The following is a 15441-nucleotide window of genomic DNA, read 5'->3' as shown; positions in this document are numbered from 1 at the left end:
CTGTGCCGGTTGCTGGGCGTTTGCAGGGAACCCCTCGGGCGTGGGAGCCGGGTGCCGGCGCTGGGGTTTGTGCGGGAGGATGCTGCGGGGCAGGCAGAGCTGGGCGCCGGCAGCAGGATGCGTGCTCGCCGAAGTTCCCAGATTAGTTCCAGATGAAAAGAATCTGATCTGCATTAGAAAACTTTAATTTTCTTATTGTTGCGACCGGTGATTTATCCACGCTGTGGAGAGGGCTTATTAAAGCAGACAGGCAACTAGTAGCGCTTTGCTCTGTGCCCTCCTTTCCCCTTCCGAGAAGGAGATGCTTAAAATGCCAGTAGTCGCTGGAAGAGCAAATGCTATTGCTCCCAAATCTGCTGCCACTTGCAAAAAGAATGGTAGGATATTGCGAGCATGCTTTGAAGACAAATCCTTACAGTGTGAGCTGGAGGTTATTCTGTTACTAAGCTGAAATGTAGCTGAGCTGCAATGGAGATTGTTCCCTCTGCAGCATCAGCCCTGATTACCGAATACTGGCACAGCACTTCGTCGGGTTTTGTTACAGAAAGCAAGTCTGGTGAGACTAATACAAGGCTGGCTTTCAGTCAGGTGAAAGTCTCGGGCGGAGAAGGGTTTGATTTGACGCTCATACCCTTTAGGAGGGAAGTATGAGACTGAAATGCTGGCGTTCTGAAGTGAAAGGAATCTAGCAGGGTCTTAAGATGTGGAAATGCCCGTTATTTTTTGTGTTCGTTATGGTCTTGTGTTCTGTACCGTAATAAATGTGAAAAAGAGGCCTTGGACTGTTCCTTCCACCTTTTGTACAAACCGTTGTATTTACTATGCACTAAGTACTTGTCAGAAGTAATTTGGAGAATATGATACGAACACCCTGCCACACCTGAAAGCTATTCTGCTTTATTTCTATGTGGAATGGAGCAGGACGGAAAAAAGCTTTCCAGGAAGTGATAAAAGGCCATGGCTTGGGTTCTTGGTCTTGCACGTTAGCAGGTCTGAGGGCCTGAAATACTGCTGTGTTGCTAAACAGATATAGAATATGGTTTTCCATACTGGCTTCAGGTGACCTGCAGTTAGGCTAATCTCATTCTTCTAGCCGCTGAGAATCTTTTTGACAGCTAATGAGAATATTTTGTTTTTCTTCCAGGTTTTCATTTCAGTGCGGTTTTCCTCTCTGTGGCAAGGGCTGCCTTTTGAAGCAGCACATTCATTCTCCCCTTCAAGCACCATAAGTCTCATTTGCCAGCTTCAGAACCATGGCAACAGAAGAAAAGAAGCCAGATGCAGAATCCACCAAAACACAATCTACTCCTTCTTCCTCAACCAATCAGAGCAAGGTGTGTGTGGGGCTCCAGACAATATCCGTGTAAATACACACGGCAACTACCTGCATGTTCAACGGGCAAACCAGAATTAGAGAATTGAATTCTAATATAGATTAAGAACTTCTCCAGATTTCTGCTTCTGCTGTTGTCTCGAGCTGAAAACGTGCTGAGGATTTTATGGGAAGAGCGAATGGAGTACAGCCTCTTTTGTCATGCTAGGGGTTTTTTTTGGTTTAGTGGATGTTCTTGCGAACGAAATACTTCTTGTCACTTTGAGCATTAGGAAGGCAGGTTGGTTGTATCTTTGGAGTGTCTAGAGGTGACTGGAGAATTGGTGAATCTATGATTGTAGTTGCAAAGTGGGGAATTCACGTTCTTTGAAGCCTGCAGATGCTCAAAGGAGATGTTACTGTCTAACCACAAAGCCTTCGCAAAGGGTGAAAAGGGAGAAAAAAAAAAGGTATTTTAGGGGTATGGAGGAATTGGCCTGTGATTTGATTTATGATAAGGATGAAAATGCAAACATTTAAAAGCACTACACAGATCAGTACCGAGGGTATTATCTTGATCTACCAAGCGCTTTATGGCTGGACTGTTGGATTACTTTCACCTGTTTGTTATTGGCTTGGATGAAATTCATACCAAGGATGAGCTGGTGTTGTGCACACAACGGTAAGGCACTGCTGGCCCCAGACAGCAAGGGTGTGTGTTTTGTTGTTTTTTGAATTGCAGGGGGGGGGAATGTAAATGCTAGAATCTCTATTATAGTGAACATTCATGCAGTCCATTACTGTGTACTGACCCAGTCTGATACAGAGCTTGTCACTGAGATACTAAATTTGGAATTTATTCAACTCATTCATACATATTTTTCTTACAGCCTGCACCAGTAAAACCAAACTATGCTCTAAAGTTCACGTTAGCGGGACATACAAAGGCAGTCTCATCAGTAAAGTTTAGTCCTAATGGAGAGTGGCTAGCCAGCTCCTGTAAGTATTGCTTTCTTTTTATCTCATCTAAAACATGCAAATGTGGGCCTTGGAGAGCTGCCTGTCTTTAGCGTTACCTTCATCAGATGGAGGAGGGATGTCGTGTCATGGTTTTTCTTAAAAGGAGCAATACCAAAGCTGTCAGTCTTTGAGATAATCTGCTTTAAGCTTTTTAAGTTCTGTTACTTTGAACACTGGATCCTTCTATGTGTTGCCAAGTTGGAGAGTCCTCACCTGTTCAGCTTTCTTTACTGAGCAAATGGGCAAAAGCAAACACAGGATTCTTTTCCTGTGCAAAGGAAACCCTTGTGCTCTTCTGTATCGCTAAAGACATAGCTTAAGCTTTTAAATTGCACTTTGTGTACAGTATCTGCAGGCAAAAGCTTAGCTCTGGGAAATAAGGAAGGTAGCTTTGCGCTACTAGGCTGGACTGTAGAGTGTGCTGTGGTGGACTGGCCACATGCTTCTGTGCTGTGTGCCTGTGGCATTTAATAAGTCAGAGCCTTTGATTACCCCAGTGAAATGTGCAGAAGGTTATTATAAATAGTGTTTCACTACTTGCTCTCTTAAGTGGTAGATCAAGTCCTCTTCCTGTCAGCTTTGGTATTTCCTAAAATTTTTTGGTAGTCAACATTGCTTGACAGCTTTCCTTTGAAAATGTGTTTATATGACCCTCAGTGATCCGGAGAGGATCCATATATAAGGAAAGGGCGATTGGAAAGAAGAACATTATTGAATATGATGGTGAGGGCCACTCGAACATCTTCCAGACATGGGAATGGCTTAGGTCTTTGGCTTAACTGCAAGTTGCCTTAAGACCAACAGTGCAGTGTACCATATATAAATCATTTTTATGTTAAAGTATCCTCATGAAAGTCCCCTCTCTCCCCTGCCCAGGTTTTCCAACCTCTACCTCTGGCAAATATCAATCTTTTTCTCTGGCGTGCTTTGCAAGTTAACATAGATAATATGTCTGGGTTTTTGGAGGCATTAATTCAGTCCAGCTTGTGGTGTAATTTTTGTTCTTCTTGGGCAAAAACGTTTCGGCGTTCCTCGTGGAACGGTACTACTTTTACCACTGGCAATCTAAAACAAAAGTAGAAAGCCAAGTTGTCATCAGAGAAATTAAAGCTGCTGGAGGCTCTGTGCATTCCAGGCAGTTTATGTAATCTCAGCTGCTGCAGCTTGGCATGTAGGAAACTGTTCTTTACCAATTACATATTACCTTATACACTTAGGTCCGCTTGGGGAGGGAGAACTACCCGCTGTTTGCAGAGCTGTAGCTAACATATTTCTTTCCACCTGGAAGGGACAGCTGTATCTGTTAGTGCTGTTAATCTCTTAACTGGCACATTCTTTTCCAGCTGCTGACAAACTCATTAAAATTTGGGGAGCATATGATGGCAAGTTTGAAAAAACAATATCTGGTCATAAACTGGTAAGTATGAGGAGATTACTGTGCACTTGAAAGTGAATTTACTTGTAAAGAATTTTGCTTTCTTTTCCTCATCCAGAAATTTCCGTTCTTGGTTAGTTTGACTTGTGTAGGTTTGTTCTTCAGTCTCGTTTTGTACTTTGTTTATACAGTCCTGCACAACAGCCTGGGACTGGAATTGCTGAAGTAATACCGGGTCAGGCTGGAAATATGGGTGAAGTGCAGGCTGATAGTGGAGTACCTACATGCATGCTGCCTAGCCATTTTCTTGAGCCCCTCCATTTCAGGAACACCAACCTCAGACACGGGCAGTGCCTTCTTGGGTGAAAATCCCTGTAGACTCTAACACTGTGTCCTGTTCCATCTTTCCTTTGTATATGGAACAGAATGGCTTGCCTTTTAAGGAGATTGAATTTTTCTTGTGGGTTTGCCTACATAAACACAACACTTACTCATTTTTCAAAGTTCTGAAGAAAACACAAACTCCCAAACTCTTCAGTTTTGTTTTCTAAAGTTTTTTACGTGCTTTTTTTTTAAAGTTTCATAAGCAAAAATGAAGATTCATCAAAAGAAAAAAACAGCAGAATCTTGTTCTTCTCTAGTCCTTAGGGACTCAGACCGTAAAGAGCAAGCCATTTGTCATGAAGAGAAGCCACTTACTCAGATTAGTTTATACAGCATACTGTTTATGAATTCCAAGAAGGGGTGTTGGTGGCCACGGTAAGAACTATGTGAACAAGCCATTGATGTGTTTGGAGTATGTGGCTCAGCTTAAAATGAACAAGTGTCAAAGGAGCTGTTAACCCAGTCAAATCAATGAATTCCCAACTCTCAATGCTGAATTTTCTTTCAAGCTTCAGCTGTGAATATAATATGCGGTCTGTGTTTTCCATTTTCCTGTGTCAGTGAACAAACAGAGCTGAGAAGACGATTGTTTTCCTTTGTTTTAGGGTATCTCTGATGTTGCTTGGTCATCAGATTCCAACCTTCTTGTCTCTGCCTCCGATGATAAAACTCTCAAAATATGGGATGTAAGCTCGGTAAGGGCAGAACCTATTATTTCCCTTTCTTCTCCCCAGCACTGGCATCTTAACTCATGTTCTTCTGAGAGACAGCCTTGATGTGCTATGATGAGAGAAGGTAGGGTTTTAAGCACTGGCTCCTCTTTGGGTAATACTCTTTCCTGCTTATAATGAACTGCTTGTTGAATGGGCTGTGAGGATGAGTGAGTTATGCTGTCTGGTTTTGGAAAGGGGGGGATGCTTATGGGTACCATGAGGAGTCTGGTTATCTTCTGAGAGCGCTTAAGCCTTATGGTGGCAATGCAACTGCAGGCTTCATTTCTGAAAGCAGCCTCTCAGATGAAACCTTTTTGTAACTTCTTATCATAGCTTCACTTGTCTTCGCTTCTCTCCCCCTTCCTTTTCTGTGATCACAATGAGAACTGGATAATTTGGTTGAATTTTGATTGGGTATGTTAAACTGCTTGGTTCTCCTGAGTTGCCCAAAGGGTTTACAATTTGGCTGCAGTCATTAAAAATGTCTCTTTTTTTTTTTTTTCTTTCCTGTTGTTTTGCTGTAGCTCGTCCTCTGCCCATCTAAATCTGGGGTTAGAGGTGGTTTCTTTGTGCGCTGCACAGTGATTAACCTTAATGCAGCTTACCTGAATGCATTTATAGCTGTGAAGGATGCCGTATATTTAACTCTGCTAAATCTTATTTCAGGGTAAGTGCTTAAAGACATTGAAAGGGCACAGTAACTACGTCTTCTGCTGCAACTTCAACCCTCAGTCAAACCTCATCGTGTCTGGATCAGTAAGTGATTTTTTTTTTTCTTTCTTTGTGCAAAGCAGTGCTGCACGCCCCTGTCACTCGACCCTAAGGGGACAGACAGGTTCTTTTAGAGATCCTTGGCAGAACGATAACGGCACTAAATCGTAGTTACAATTAAAGCTTGTTTCTTAACAGGATATTATGGTTAGTATAGCACAGAATTTATGATTAGAATGGCACAGGATTTCTGCAAGCAGAACCAATGTAGTACAATTTATAGGTAGCATAATACAGAGTATATAATACAACTTAACTTATAATTTCTCATCACCTAGATCCTAACTTAAAGTACGACTTCTAATCACCTGGACCCTCTGCAGATTGGGTCAGATCTTAATACGCGATTTGCTGTATCAATAGAACAATCATAATCTAGACTTGAAAATCGTACAAAATAAAGGAATAAGAGTCACTGACTCAATCCTTGGAGGAAGCAGATGATGGTGGGGGCGTCCCTGGCTACCGGCGGGGTCACGGTCTCACTGTCCAGCAGCAGTTCTGGTCCAGGTTCCCTGCTTAGGACTGGTAACTGCTTGATTTTGTAGACAGTGCTCTGTATGCTGTTACGCTTCCCTGTTCTGGGACGGGGTGACCACCACCACCGGGTTGGCCGGGTGCCTGGGACCTTCAAGGCCGGCAAGGAAGGGAGTAACCGGCCTAGTGCCCAGGAATCTTGAGGCCGGTAGGGAGGGGAAGAAGAAATCCGTTTGGTTTGTCTACTTGGTTCACAGGACCTTCAGGGCCTGATAATGAGGGGAAGGGAACAAATAAGTGATCCGCTCAGTGACAGGGAATGGATGCTTGCCTTATAAAATGGTGTTAGTTATGCTAACCGTATTACCAGGGGTCGGGAGCGGGGGTACCGGTCACAACCCATTACCATTTCAGTTCTCTGTCTTCCTCCACAAACACGGCTTGTAGTCAGATGAACTGTGCAGTGTCACCGCTGTCTTTGCTTGGGGACACAGTCAAGCCCTTAAACCATCCTCAACATGCAGGTTTCCTGCATGGAGAGGAAGAGTTCAGGGAGCTATGTTCCCAGTCTGTTATTTTTGCCCTGTGTGGTGCTTGTGTCCTAGGCTTTCTGATGCATGTGCGTCTAGTCAAGCTATAACACCTTGCATGCCTTGAATAGATGCATCATTAAACCACCTTGTGCATTTCTTCAATCTTCAGTTTGACGAAAGCGTGAGGATATGGGATGTGAAAACAGGGAAGTGCCTCAAGACGTTGCCTGCTCATTCTGACCCAGTTTCAGCTGTAAGTCCCTTCTGATAAATGAACACACTAACACGCTTATTTTGTTAAGAGAGCTCCTCTCCTGCCTCTGTTTGTAGAGGAGTGGGTTTGTGCTCTAACTCTTATTATCAAGCCCTTACACAGTGTAGTGGACGGGCTGTGGTGGATTTGCCAGTGGTCATTGCTCAAAGAGAATTAAATGAACAGTGTTTTCTGTAAGATAGATATGGATTTTGGTCTTGGGTGTTAATGTGGGGAGCAGTGAATAGTGGTGTGCCAGTCATGCCTGAGTCTAGCAGTCTGATGCTGGGGCACAGGTTTGTGGTCACTTGAGGATCAGTGAAGAGCTTGTACGTCTGTTGCTTTCGTGTTGTTCCAAGCTGTTACTGAAGTCCAGAGCAGGGTAGTTCCATAATACGCTCTGTTTCAAATCTTGTTCATTTAATAGGTAAAAGGAGCTTGGAATACAGCAGTATCCATTCAAATGAAGGAAAAACAGAAGGTGTTCAACTCCTAAAATTTGGTCTTTGTGAACATCAGTAAAGTTATTTTTCCCCTTCTATAATATCACAGGTGCATTTTAATCGTGATGGATCCCTGATAGTGTCAAGTAGCTATGATGGACTCTGGTAAGTGGTTATTTCTTGTCTGCAGCACTGTTCAAACCTTTTGCATTTAAAAAAAAAAGGACTTTTTTTTAAAAAGCTTGTATTTGTAACGTTAAAATCGGAACAAAGACTTCAAAACCAATAGTAATGATTCTTGTTTGTTTTTAATAGTCGAATCTGGGATACAGCATCAGGCCAGTGCTTGAAAACACTGATTGGTATGTAGGAATACTACTTGTTTGTGCTCCATTCTTCGTTATTAAGTTGTGACATAGATATTCTGCATCATTGCTGTGAACAGTGGCTTTCTTAAGCTCTATTTTACTGTCTCCCTACCATTCTGTTAGTACACTATTGTCCTCCTATCTATCGCGATGAGGGGAACTATCCTCTCATGTGAATGGGAACTTGCTTAAGCTTTGAGTGTTATGTAGTATAGATGGACAAATGAGAGTTTTCCAAAGTTTTCTACTGTTGAGCTGTGTAGTGCTTGCTGTGCAGCAGTTCAGAGCTGTAACGACAGAGTTGTTTTCATTGCATCCAACAGCACAACCAGGTAGTCTGCGACTACACAACTGTAGTCAAATCACGACAACAAGCTGCCTGTTTTTATTGCAAGAGGCATGAGGCATCTTGTGAACATGGCTAATAAAAGGAAACCACGTGTTGGGCATATATTCCCTAGTCCTTCATATTCTTATAAAGCATTATATAGACAAGTTATATGGCACTGCAAATCAATGGCATGTATTCTAATATAATGATTTTTAAAAGGTGGAGATACGGTCTTGCTCTGATATGTATTGTTGCAAGGAAGGAAAGTTCAGTTACAAAGGGTTATTTAAAATGTTTGTGAGAAAAAAGATTAATATCCTTTTCTTAAATTACTGAAAACAATCACTGTTCTTACGCCTCTCTTTTTCTTGAAGTACCAAAGGATGACAAAACTGAAAGCTTGTTTCGGTGAAACAATTAATGACAAACTATTGTCAAAAGAAATTATCTGTCAGTGAGACAATACAACTGTGCACTGTTTAATATCGCTTTTGTTTTCACTGTAGATGATGATAACCCTCCTGTGTCTTTTGTGAAATTCTCCCCAAATGGCAAATACATACTAGCTGCAACTTTGGACAAGTAGGTATTAAAAAAGGGAAAAAAAAAAAAAACCAAAAAAAACCCCAAAACCCCAGGCTTTGAAGTGTTTATGAGTATCAGATAAAACTTCTATTTTGCTGCTGTTTAGCTATCATAGTAATGGTACTACACGAGTTCATATATACTATCAAACTTAAAAAGCCTGCAAGGTGGTGTGCTTTGCTAACGGCACGGGCAGGACTTGGGTCTTTTTAGCACTGCTTGGTGACTGCAACACCCATTCATTCCTCCTTGTACCTTTCAAAACCTCAGCATTTCCTTGCATTAATCGTATGATTCTTTTGTAACATCGAGAGACAGAAAATCTAGCCTAGAGAAGGCTGCAGTATATAAATAACTTTGTGTGTAAGGCATAAAAGCAGCGCAGGTGGGCTGATTGTATTGAGAATGATTCACCTGGGGAATTTCCATGCAGCTACTAAGAAGGGATTAGCTGGTCTATCATCTCTGTTCACAGACGGTAATGATGCTGTTGCTTTCCTGAGACCTTCCTTTCCTAGGTCGTGAGGTTGATGCCCTCCCTCTCTGAGCACCTTTGTACAAAAGATACCACAGGCTGTTGCCTGCCTCTTTCAACTAGTCAATGAAAAGCAGAGAAAACACAGGTTAGGCTCCCTGGGGAAGAGAAAGGGAACTATCTTGCCAACTCTGGCAGTAGCCTGGGTATCAGTACAGGTGGTCTGTATCTGGACATGCGTGGGGCTTGCTTAGTCTGTGGAAGAGCCTAGTGCTTGCCTGAAACAAGTGACTCGCTTCATGTCCAAATTGTATTCAGCAGCGTGCTTAGTCACTTGCTCTGCACTGCCTTAGGCTTGAACGGGTTGAGGATGCCGCAGTCCAGTGTTTACTCCCCTGAAACACCCTGGTGCAGGACTGCAAGTTGAAAAAATTAGGGCAGTGCGTGTGTATTTTGGTCCGTAGCTACTTTCAGCAGGATTTGATTTTAAAACAGCTGGGGGAAAGGGATAGTTTGTAGGGCCATCCCTGGTTCTAGTGGGTTTCTCACCCTGAGAAAGATTATGTTTAATGAAATCTGTACGAATCTTCTGGATGCGTTGGGAATTGGGGGATGTCTGCCAAACCACCTTATCCTCTCTCACTGTAATTTGTCTGTTATCCAGCCCATCGTTTCCCTAGCTGTCTGGTCATTATTTATAAAGAAACTTGCAGGTGTGGGAAAATACTTAAATAGACCCTTTTTTATGGAGGAGAATATGAATGGCATGGCAGTAAAATTGACACTTCGGGGTTAACTAACGCTGCATTCCAAAGCCAGGCTGAAGTGATCCATGTAGACTTTAAGAACTCTGGTATGGAGAAACTTTTTCTGCTGCTAGGAAGTTGTCAGATGAAAAAAACCCAAGAACTAAAATCTTTGTTTTTCTTTTGTTTTCTAGCACTCTTAAACTTTGGGACTACAGCAAAGGAAAGGTAAAAACAGTCCTGCCTCACTATGTAGACTTAAGTAAGCTTATAGGAAAAATCTGGATTTCATATGTGCTTTTTAAACTTGCTTAACGTTTTATGAATATTATAGAAAGAAGTGTTAGTACCCCTTTATTGGAGAGGACAAACTTTTAGCAGGGCCTGTTGTGATAGGACAAAGGGTAATGGTTTTAAACTAAGAGAGGGTAGATTTAGACTAGATACAAGGAAGAAATTTTTTACGCTGAGGGTGGTGAAGCACTGGCACAGGTTGCCCAGAGAGGTGGTGGATGCCCCATCCCTGGAAACATTCCAGGTCAGGTTGGACGGGGCTCTGAGCAACCTGATCTAGTTGAAGATGTCCCTGCTCATTGCAGGGGGGTTGGACTAGATGACCTTTAAAGGTCCCTTCCAACCCAAACTATTCTATGATTCTATGACTAAAGATGCCTTTGGGAAAAAAAAAAAGTGATTGGGCTCCTGCATAGCCCCAAGACATTAAGTGAAACTATATTTCTGCGTTTTTCTCTTTATGAACAATAAATTGCTGTTGCTCTCTTTGTGGTAATGTGACAAATTTAGGGCTCTTTTTTTTTTTTTCCCTTCAAAATTGTTTAGTGTTCTAGGGCAGAGATGCCCTCTGCATCCTCTAGATAAGTTGGCAGGGTGGGAAACACAGGCAGATATATTTAGTCTTTTCTGCCAAGAGAGTTTGTCCTTGACTGAGGAAAACTACCTCCCAGCTGTGTTAATGTCTTGTGGCTCTTCACTTTCAGTGCCTGAAGACATACACAGGACACAAAAATGAGAAGTACTGCATATTTGCAAATTTCTCCGTTACTGGTGGAAAGGTTAGTGTTTATTTGAGATGCTTTTTACCAACGTGCGGTTCTTACTGCTTTTCTCTGTAGAAGAAACAGTAGTTTGGGGATGGAAACCTCCTTTGGTGGGTGCTGGTTCACTGGTGCCATAGTGCGGTGGGAGAAGAGGGTGTCCTAGGAAAGTCCCTCTGAGCACCTCTGGTGTCTGTGTTTCTAGGTGGGCCCGCTGTCCCATTGCAGGCTCCTGCCACTGCAGCAGTAGAAAAGGACTTTGCCTGCAGCAGGAGAGCGGCTGCTTGTGTATCGGTTCGCCATAGCCACACAGCAATCGGCCATCAGATGATAGGTTGGTGTGTTCTGGTTGAGATGACAGAACAAATCAGCAGAGGTTAAGTCCTAACACAGAACCACCTTAGCACTTTTTGCTCCGTTAGTTTTCCTCCTCTGGCACACGCAGGGTGGAACAAAACTTTCTGCTGCCTACATGCGCTGAATAGAGGCTGAGAGAGAATGAACGGCATCAAGCAGTCATATAATGTTGGAAGTTCCCTTTCATATGATGACAATGAAATGTTTACTCAATAATAGCAGTTAGATATAGATGAGGAGAAAGATTAAAATAACTGTGTGTTTTCTCTGCTCCTCCAGTGGATCGTGTCTGGTTCAGAAGACAACCTGGTTTATATTTGGAACCTTCAGACAAAAGAGATTGTACAGAAATTACAAGGACACACAGGTGTGGAAGAGGATTTTGGTTTTATTGATGGAATATCCGTCATGTCAGCTTGTAATGAGGGCTTAGCTTGAGCATTTTCTCTCTGATGTAAACTAATTTATGTCAGACCCATAAATTCTTGACTGGCTGAAGCTTAATTGAACTCTAGGAGTTCACTCCTTTTTATGAAGGGTTTTTTGTGGGCATTGCAAGTGTTTATTCTTTCACTGTGAGAACTTTGACATCAGCTTACAAAGGAGATTTCCTTGAGTTCAGAACTGGTCAAGATACTTAAGGGACTCATAATATTAGGGACTTTGAATTGCCTATTAACACCTTCCAAAGCTGCAGCTCTTGAAAGGATAAGGACTGATGTGGTCCTGCTCTTGAAGGCAGAGTTGAGCGCGTATGGAGACGTCACCTGACGGGTACTTCAGTCTGAATCCCACAAGAGAGCAGCACTTTCACTGTACCGACTAGAAGGAACTGTGCTGTGAAATCTAAGCGTGCTTATTCCTTTGCAGGACCATTGATTTGGACTGTAAGCACGGGCAGTGGCAGCAGGTTTTCATTTTCAGCCTAGGGCAAGGCTCTGAAGATGAAGTGCTATCTAAGCATTGAATAGGACGTTGGAAATACCTTACATGGAAAGAAAAAACTGACCTGGGTTTTTATTAGCTGTCTCTGACATAATATGCCAAGAGTTTTGCCTGTGAAGTAAGCAAGAACTAGAATCTGGAGAGTTCTCACATTTTGAAACCTGTCAAACACTTTCCAACTACTACTCTCAATTCTTTTTTGCTAGTATTTCCTCTCGCAGAGAAGCAGTAGTTGGAAAATATTTATGAATAATGCGTTTGCAATTCTGCTACAAGGAAATAGTAACTTGGCTATGCTGTTTTAAAATGCAGTAGCAATACACATTCGTTTTCAGAAATGCCCGCTATGAACCAGATTTCATTGCTGTAAATAATGATAGTTGTATATCTTTTCTCTTTGTTTAGATGTTGTAATCTCAACAGCTTGTCACCCAACAGAAAACATCATTGCATCAGCGGCACTAGAAAACGACAAAACAATTAAACTGTGGAAGAGTGACTGTTAAACGTTCCAGTATCACTTTAGAGACTGTCAGGAAAAAATGTTTTTAAAAAAATATTAAAAAACCACATGAGAATAATAAATCCAGTTTGGCAGGAAACCTGAAGAATATTTGATAAAGTGGTTTCTGTTAGTCTTGGCCCAAAGAAAACGTCTTAGCTCTTTGCTAGAACCGGGCAACGTGGTGGAAAAAAAAAAAAAAGATGCAGTGTCTCCTTTTCTTGCCTAATCTTTTGGCAGACAAATGGATCATTCTGACATCGCGTTAGAAGTGTCAGCCTTGTATTGGACACCCCAAAGATACTGTACTTTATGGTGGCATTACTTCTGGGCGCTGTTGCTGCTTAAGGAAGAGCTGCCAGTCTACTTTGTAACAGTAAGTTAAGTCACGAGCCTAGAGATGTGTGGAATTTTTTTAAAATGTCTAATTTTTTATTTTTTTTTTCCCAGAATGTAGGTTCTAGTCTCTTGGGAAGTAAATAGGAGTACTGCATCTTTAAGGGTGCTTCATTTTAAACACTCAGCTCAAACTTTGTGACCAAATAAAACCATGCAGTTCCAGATTTCCCTCTTCCTGCCCCTGACATGACTCCTGTGGTGAAAATCTCCTCTTACCTTCTGTATAGTTGCTTACCTCTTGTTACGTGTGTTTAATAGATGCTGTTCTAGAGCAAAGTTACAGTTCTTCTGTTAACCATTAAAATGAATCCTGCTTGTAGTTGTTCTCAGCATATTTTAATTTTTTTTTTTCTCTTCTGGTTATAAAGCAAGCTCACAGAACACTGTAAAGTTATTTCAATGTAAAAAGAAAAAACCCAGACTTTTGTATCTTGAAAATCCATCGTATGAAACTGTATTGATAATGGCATGACTCTGTATCTATTTCAGCGTTGGTATTTCTTTCCCTTTTTGTCATACCCATGTGGTATTTACACATCCAAAAAAAAAACAAACCATGTGCCATAATAAAAAGGTGGGATTTTATGTGTATGTTTGTGGTAAGAGTGTACTAATGTGAAGTGTCTGTCCAAAGAAGCCTCCCTTAAAAACACCTTTAGAAGGAAGTATTTCTGTAGCAGCTCCATTGAGTGAGGAGGGGAGGAGGAAGAAAGGAGGAGGAACAGCGCCGTGGTGCTTTACATCTGTTGTGGAGAAAGAAACGAGGAGCATAACTCAAGTCACAATTTGTTTAAAGAAAGTAAGAAGATTGAACTGAAGGTGTCCTCGGCAGAGGCAACATTAGTACAAACCCTCACAGAGACCTTTAGCTAAGGGGAAAGGAATCCTGCTGCCCTCTCCATGCAGACGGGGCAGGGCAGGCTGAGTGGTGATCCAGGATTTAGCTTGTGCTGGTTAAGAATTACGTTGAGGCACAGGTTTTATTGCACCCAAAGGGTTCTGCTGTAAGGGGATGTTTTGTTCCTGGTGAAGCAAAAATCCATTTTTTTTTTTTGTTATCGACCTCATGTGCTTGATAATAACTGAAAATCAATTACAGTACAAACCTCTCCTCTAGTGACTGCTCGGAGACTGCCTTGCTTTACCCTTAGAGAAGAAGACAGCTGCAAGACATGAGGTATAGCTTTTCTTTTTAAAATATAAAAATAGAGTTCATGTTGAGCTGGTGCTATAAAATGGCTATTAATAATATCACTGTCTCTTGAGGTTTTTCATTACCCCCAGGAACGGACACTGTGTCTCTAGACTTGGTGAGCGTCACTGCTGAAATAATCAATTTCTTAACGTCATGATTTTTTTTTTTCCCAGTCTTTTTCTCACAGACCAGTGAAACTTTTCAGTTGCAAGATGTGGCTGTGCTGCTTTATCCATGTGGAGAAGCTGGTACGTGACTCCAGCAAAGCATTTTCACATGGATTCAGCAATGTTTTGTAGCATAGAACTTGCCATGTAACTGCGCGTGTGCGGGTGGCTTTGCTTGCCCAGCTGTGCTATGGCTTTCCCCGTCGTCTGAGTCAAAGAGCTACGATGAAAGGAGATGGTTTCCCCGCTATTGGGAGGAAGTCTCTCCAGCAGGGCTATTCTCTTCCCCCAAACTGAAGAGCCCTGGCCTAAAGGATCTTCTAGCTGTCCTTTGTAAAGGTATTTAAGTCCCTAGTATCCCACCTGGGAATAATGCTGAGGCCTGTCTACTGAGCTGTAACTATATCCAGCCTGGCATGTCAGGGGTGGTTTGATGGTCAGGATTAGCTAATGGTGATGACTGGGCTGGCCTGCCCTTCTGTAGCAGGAGAGGCATAGCTTCGCTTGCGTTAGGTGCAGGCTCGTAGGGGTCGCAGCGTGTTGCAACCTGCCGAGGGAAAAAGTTAGCTATCGCCCTGGGGCTCTGCTCTGCTGGGTGCTCTTAGGCTGAGGGAAAAGGAGAAACTGGGTGAAGAGAACCGGAGGGAGCTGGTTTTTTAGGGTTCCCCCCGCCCCCCCCCAAAAAAACATGGTTAGATGCCACGAAGTAGGTGGCAGTGCCTTAACCGTATGCGTGTTGTACAGGCCACTGGGGCCTCTTCCATCCTTATCAAGGGGAGTGCTAACCTTCTCTCCTTTCATACAACACGGCTCTGCGCCTGCGTCCTCCGCTATTTAAACCTCCATCAAGCTGCTTCTATACAGGATCGAGTGAGAAAAAGTTCGCGTTTTCTTCCTTCTCAGTTTGACATCTCTTTCCGATCCCGATAAGAAATTTTTACTTCCACTCCTCGTTTGAGTAGAAAAACCCTGAAAACCCCGTTAAAACAGCAGAGACGCGCGCTTTTTGCCACCGCTTTAATGTATTCATCACTC

General features: G+C 42.5%; 1 protein-coding gene across 1 annotated transcript in view; it reads left to right on the top strand.

Moving 5' to 3' along the window:
- The window catches only part of WDR5 (WD repeat domain 5), a 14526-nt gene extending 893 nt beyond the window's left edge, over nt 1–13633 (top strand). Inside the window, exons 2-14 of the mRNA XM_009280638.2 lie at nt 1145–1334; nt 2203–2311; nt 3676–3749; nt 4697–4786; nt 5471–5560; nt 6755–6838; nt 7391–7446; nt 7597–7643; nt 8487–8562; nt 9981–10014; nt 10785–10859; nt 11478–11565; nt 12549–13633. Of these exons, the coding sequence (XP_009278913.1) occupies nt 1254–1334; nt 2203–2311; nt 3676–3749; nt 4697–4786; nt 5471–5560; nt 6755–6838; nt 7391–7446; nt 7597–7643; nt 8487–8562; nt 9981–10014; nt 10785–10859; nt 11478–11565; nt 12549–12649 (1005 nt within the window). The 5' untranslated portion in view covers nt 1145–1253 and the 3' untranslated portion in view covers nt 12650–13633. The remainder of the gene's footprint in view (nt 1–1144; nt 1335–2202; nt 2312–3675; nt 3750–4696; nt 4787–5470; nt 5561–6754; nt 6839–7390; nt 7447–7596; nt 7644–8486; nt 8563–9980; nt 10015–10784; nt 10860–11477; nt 11566–12548) is intronic.
- Nucleotides 13634–15441: the final 1808 nt, after the last annotated feature.

The sequence above is a fragment of the Aptenodytes forsteri genome, unplaced genomic scaffold (genome assembly GCF_000699145.1).
Source record: "Aptenodytes forsteri isolate BGI_AS27 unplaced genomic scaffold, ASM69914v1 Scaffold68, whole genome shotgun sequence".
Classification (NCBI taxonomy): Eukaryota; Metazoa; Chordata; class Aves; order Sphenisciformes; family Spheniscidae; genus Aptenodytes; species Aptenodytes forsteri.
This window is presented reverse-complemented; position numbering and strand designations above follow the sequence as displayed.